The following is a 5,304-nucleotide window of genomic DNA, read 5'->3' on the forward strand; positions in this document are numbered from 1 at the left end:
AATACTGAATGCATAAGCATTGACCAAAAAGTCAAACAATCAAATTCAACAATGGTTACGAATCAATTCAAGAATCACATTTCAACTTTTTATACCCCCCGCAATGATTTACTGGAGTCTCAACCCTAACAACTTACTAGAGAGCAAAGTGGCTCCAAATTTTGTTCATAAAACTAGTGCAAATTAGTCAAGATTTCAATAAAAACAATCTTACCGACTTGGTATACCCGTCAAACACCTCCCCGTTTATTCTTTGACTACTAATTCTGACTTTGACTTTGACTTTGGCTTCTTCCTTTCTTTGACTTGTTCCTCTCCTGCATCTTCTTCTTCTTCGCCTCGGCACTGATCCACGTGTAGTCAGCAGGAATTGCAAACGGGTCTGGAGTAGTTTCTATCCTGCTGCTTGAAGCATTGGATGCTGAATTGGCGCGATGATACGGAGTCTTGATCCACTGAAACCAAGATGAAGACGGTCCAGACTGGTTTGTCATTGATGGGCTATCATGATCACCGCTTGTTGGACTTGAAGGGGGCGTTGTGAACTCATCCAACGGTTGCAGCTCTTCAAACTTTGTGAAAGTAACCAGCACCCGTATGGTAGGGATCACTGGAATCGCAACCTGAAACCACATTACCAACTATCAATAATTGTTTTAAAAGTAAATAATATTAAAAGAATTAAACGAGTACCTTAACGGGAAATGTGCCCATTGGAAGCTTTGTCGTCATCAAATCTCTTAACCTTCTCATTGCCTTAACTTTATTTGCTAAAATATCAAGCAAAGGCAAGAGTTCTTCGGTCGTCAATGGAAAATTAGGTGCAAGCCATAAAACAGGCCTCAGCCCTTTTTTATACTCGCTTTCACGGGGCCCGTCTTTTCGTTTATTCACGCTTGAAATTGTAGACGAAGACGGTTTCAAATCTTTCACTTTCCTGTTTTCATTTGCTTTTGGAGTAATCTCTATCGACCGCCTTCCCGGATGAATATGATTTTGACTTTGACTTGTGGATGGGGAGTCTCCGAGTAGGTCACTAACCTTCTCGTCTAAACATAACGACCCACGAGGTGGGACCGGTGTACCCTTTCTACCTCTTTCATGTTTATTACTATTATTATTATTATTATCGCGTTTTCTCCATCCATCAAACCACCCTTTTTTGTCTTTTTCGGACTTAATCTCGACATTTTTGTAACTCGGTATTTCCTCAATCGGGATATCTCTTTGTTCATAACAACTACGCCGGTGCCCGATTATCCCGTTATTACCACCATTATTTTCGTGGCCAGCATCGGAATTCAGTGCAGCTTCTAGTTGCTTCCGTTCTTCGTCTGTTAAAATATCATTTAGCTCTTCACTTTCCGTTTCGTCCTCATTACAAGACGAAAAAAACTCATCGTCTGACATAGCACCCGGGACCCGCCTGGACTTTATACTCACAACCACATTATGCATATCATATACTTTACTTTTCCAAGAACCCACAGTCTCGGTTTTCTCTTGGCGTCTCCATGTCATCTGTGGTAAAAGAACCGCTTGCGTGACATCAATCCCGGGTCTGAAAATATTAGTCTGTGACATGGCTTGAACTTCCTGCTGCACCTCCTCATCAGAAGCCGGTGCACCAGCGCCATCTAAAGCGTTCATCACCTCCTTGTTTTTATGTGAGATCATACAAAGCGACCCGGCTGGAACTTTACCGTCTTCCGACCCGTCACCGAGAAACAAAACCGTTTGATCAGCCCGTTGGATTCTGAACCCGTCAAAACCGGCTAACGTCATATCCGCCCTCAAATTCGCCCCACGTTTCCAAATCTTGTAAGTATCCGAAGGCGCGATTCGTGAAATAAACGGGATAACCGAGCTTTCGAACTGAAAAGTGATTTCCATGTAAAAATCACGCATACGCCCCATGGTTCCGACCAACCGAGGCAACCGTCTACACCATTTCCCCCACGCAATCGGCTGATAATGCCGAACAATAATCTTAGCAATAATTTCTTCACGGTTACAAATCGCTTCCTGTAATGCACTCCAACCCTGCTCATTCTGCAAGCTCCAATCCGCACCCGCAAGCATAAGCATTTCAGTGGCGGTCACGTCACCGAGTTTAACCGCTAAATGAAGCGGCGTGTCACGGTTCGCGACATCACGCCGGTCAATCACGGCCGAAATAGCCTCCGCTTTCGCCTCCTCCGATAACGAAACCGATTCCGTATGAATCTCAGACGGGTCGCATAACCGCGGCAGACCCGAAATAATCTTTCGCAACAAGGTGTAATCTTTAGTTGCTACAGCTTTATGTGTTGGACTGTGAGAGTATTTCGTAACGTCAATTGCCGCCATCACTAACCTAAAATTAAAAAAAACGAAACCCTAATTAGAAACCCTAACAGCCGTTACAGATTCAAATTAACACCAATTGAACCCCAAATCTCAAAGCTTTTGAATTCAATTACATGTATTAGACCTAAACAAATACCAATCTATCATCAATTGAACGAATTGAACAAACAGTGAAAAGGGTATGAAGAATGGGTGAAATCTGACCTTATAATAATAATATTGGGTTGATTTGAGATTGATGAGTGCCCCCACAAGAATATTAATTATAAATAATACTACGAGAGCCTTGCGATCCAATCCAAATCAGACAACCAGCAAAACATACATGTGGGAAAGTGGGGTTCAAATAAATAATAATATTATTAATATTAATAATATATATTTGGAAAGAAAATGAGAGATCTTTGAAGGGTTTTGGGAATCTTGAAATTATAAGAGGGTATAATAATAAAACCCAAAGGCCGCCATTGAAGTAATTAAATTAAAGAATGAAGGAAATGAAAGAAAGCATGGATTTTGACAGAGTGAGAAAGAAAGTGGAAGAACAAGAACAAGAAGAAGACGATGATAAGGGTAACATTTAAGTTGGGATATTATTTTTTTTTTATTTTTATATATTTTTGTAGATTTATTTTTACATTTATGGTGCGATAAGAACACGGAATGAGTCTTGTAAGAGAGAGAAAGAGAGCGTTTTAATTTTTAAAATCTGAGAGATAATGTTTTGTTATATATTGTCACTCAAGTTTTGTTATTTACAAAAATGATACACTAATCCTATATATAAGTTTAAGCATGTTTCTGCAGAATGTAGTTTGATTAAAGATTTTAATTATATCACTTCATGTTGTTTTATTCTAATCTTAGAGCATTGACAATGAGTTTTTTACGTTTTATGATATTATTTGAGTGTGTTTTTCAGTTTTTAGGGTATGGTTGGAAGGGTTGTGAGTGGAGGAGAAATAAGATGTTTAAGGTTAAATTTAAAGAAACATTTCATCATTCATATTTTTTTTAATATTTTTTAAAAATGATTGTGAGTGGAGAAGAAAGAAAATGTAATGATAAATGTATAAAAAATATTATTAAATTAAAAATGAGAAAAAAAAATAATGAATTTTAATGTAATTTTAGATTTAGAGATGAAAAACTAATTAGGGATACTCTTGTAATTGTGTTACCTAATCGAATTGTATGAAAAGCTTAGCTGTTTATTTAAGAGAAATCAATTGTGTTAAAAATTTGCCATATCATCTATGTACCTTACCATATATGTTAAGAATTAATAAGGTTTTTTTTTTTTTTTTTTCAATGGACACATTCTTTTTTATTTTATAATTTCTTTTATCATAAGATTAGAGTTCCAACCCTATTTATTCAATTGATACCAAATTTTTGGTGACCGTGATATTATGTTATCGGCAAATTTATGCAACTCTACTAATTAGGTCATGCCTAGACCCTCATGCATGGCTCATTTGTTGTCTAGGGTTCGTTTTTAACAAAGGTCTAAAGTTTAAGTTAAATATATATTTTAACAAAAAAATATGTTTATATAAGGGCATAGATTTACCTATAGGGCATGTATAAGTTATCCAAAAGTCCAAATATAAACAAAATAATGAATTCTATCTTCCAAATTCTAATAGATCAGTGATAAATAGCACCAAACAGTTTTTTTAATTAGTAAATTGTGCCTGGGTCTTAACACTTATAATTAATCCGTAAATGATCTGGCTAGAGCCAAAGCCATTTGCAATTGTAAAATCCACGTTTGTTATCATGAATTCAAGAGTCACAAAGGCTAACAAGCACTCATCTTGAAAAAAAATATACAATGCCTATTTTGCATGCCCATCTTTTGCGCTCGAAAACCCAAAGACAGACCTGCGATTAATATCCTTTTAACCAATAGTCCGATACTAATAGATTAAATACGGTTTTGTGATGAGCAAGTGGCCTTTAATATGTGGATACCATACTTGGTGTATTTGGTATATGTATGTGGTGTGTAAAGTATAAAAGAAAGAAGTTTGGTGTAGAAGTCGAGAATATTATGAGGAGGTCGAAACACGGCAAAGGAAAGGGATGCACGTGAGAAGGGAAAGATGAAACTTTGCTTTCTTCATATATCATGTGTTGATTGGTCAGAATTTTCATATTCCAACATAACTTATTATTATATAAATAAATTTAATTTAATGTAATAAGTTGAGTATTATTGGGTGGCTACAGGAAGTCTATAGGTGGCACACCCAGATAGGTGTCGCCTAACTTGAACCGACCCGACCGACGCTTCATAACTTTCTAAATCAACCACTATATTTTATTTTATATTATTATATGTTAAAATATTACGATAAAATGTGTGGGGTGATTTATTACACGGTTACGCCTATGTGCATAATGCAATTGCCTATCGTGCTTATTGACGCTTTGTGACTGTTAAGACTTTGAATTTAATGGGTTTATATTTAGAATTTAAGGGATTCTCGATTGATATTAGGTTTTTTCTTTAATCCAGACGAATCATGCTCTATTTGTAAAAAACCTTGTTTGAACAAATTTGGTGAGCATGCCTCCACTGTAAGGAATTGCCGGTGGGTTAGAGATGTTTTATGGGATGTGTCGGGTACAAGATCGATTTGGAATTCAATCGAACGAACGGGAGGAAGACCGGTAACATCATCGGGAAAGATATCAAGGAAATCACGAACAATAGGAATATCTTGGATCTTCCTTTCCTTTTTGTCTTTTGTCACCGAGAGAGCTAGAAACGGAACGTACTTTTGGCGTAAGTACTTTTGCGATTGAGCACACGACATAAGGTTTAGCCTTCGTGACGTTGTGTTTCCAAATACCTTAAGAATTTTACCGTTAACGAGCGGGATGCGAATGAATTTATCAAAAAAAACGACTTCGGCACGGTGCAAAGATAACCAATCCATGCCTACT

The 5,304-nt window shown here is 37.0% G+C and overlaps 1 protein-coding gene across 2 annotated transcripts; it reads right to left on the minus strand.

Moving 5' to 3' along the window:
* LOC143543401 (uncharacterized) lies at positions 1-3,042 on the minus strand. Of its 2 annotated transcripts, XM_077035735.1 has the most exons (3): positions 2,554-3,042; positions 694-2,356; positions 1-623 (listed from the first exon to the last, which is right to left on the minus strand). In XM_077035735.1, exons 2-3 carry the CDS (start codon positions 2,347-2,349, stop codon positions 261-263), a joined length of 2,019 nt encoding a protein of 672 aa, XP_076891850.1. In that variant the 5' UTR covers positions 2,350-2,356; positions 2,554-3,042; the 3' UTR covers positions 1-260. The 2 variants fall into 2 exon arrangements, with proteins under 2 accessions (XP_076891850.1, XP_076891849.1); XM_077035734.1 differs by lacking the exon at positions 2,554-3,042 and having other exon boundaries at positions 694-2,543.
* Between the last annotated feature and the right edge of the window lie 2,262 nt (positions 3,043-5,304).

Source organism: Bidens hawaiensis, unplaced genomic scaffold (assembly GCF_021521415.1).
Source record: "Bidens hawaiensis isolate Kalapana, Puna unplaced genomic scaffold, B.hawaiensis_p1.1 tig00013119_1, whole genome shotgun sequence".
NCBI lineage: Eukaryota > Viridiplantae > Streptophyta > Magnoliopsida > Asterales > Asteraceae > Bidens > Bidens hawaiensis.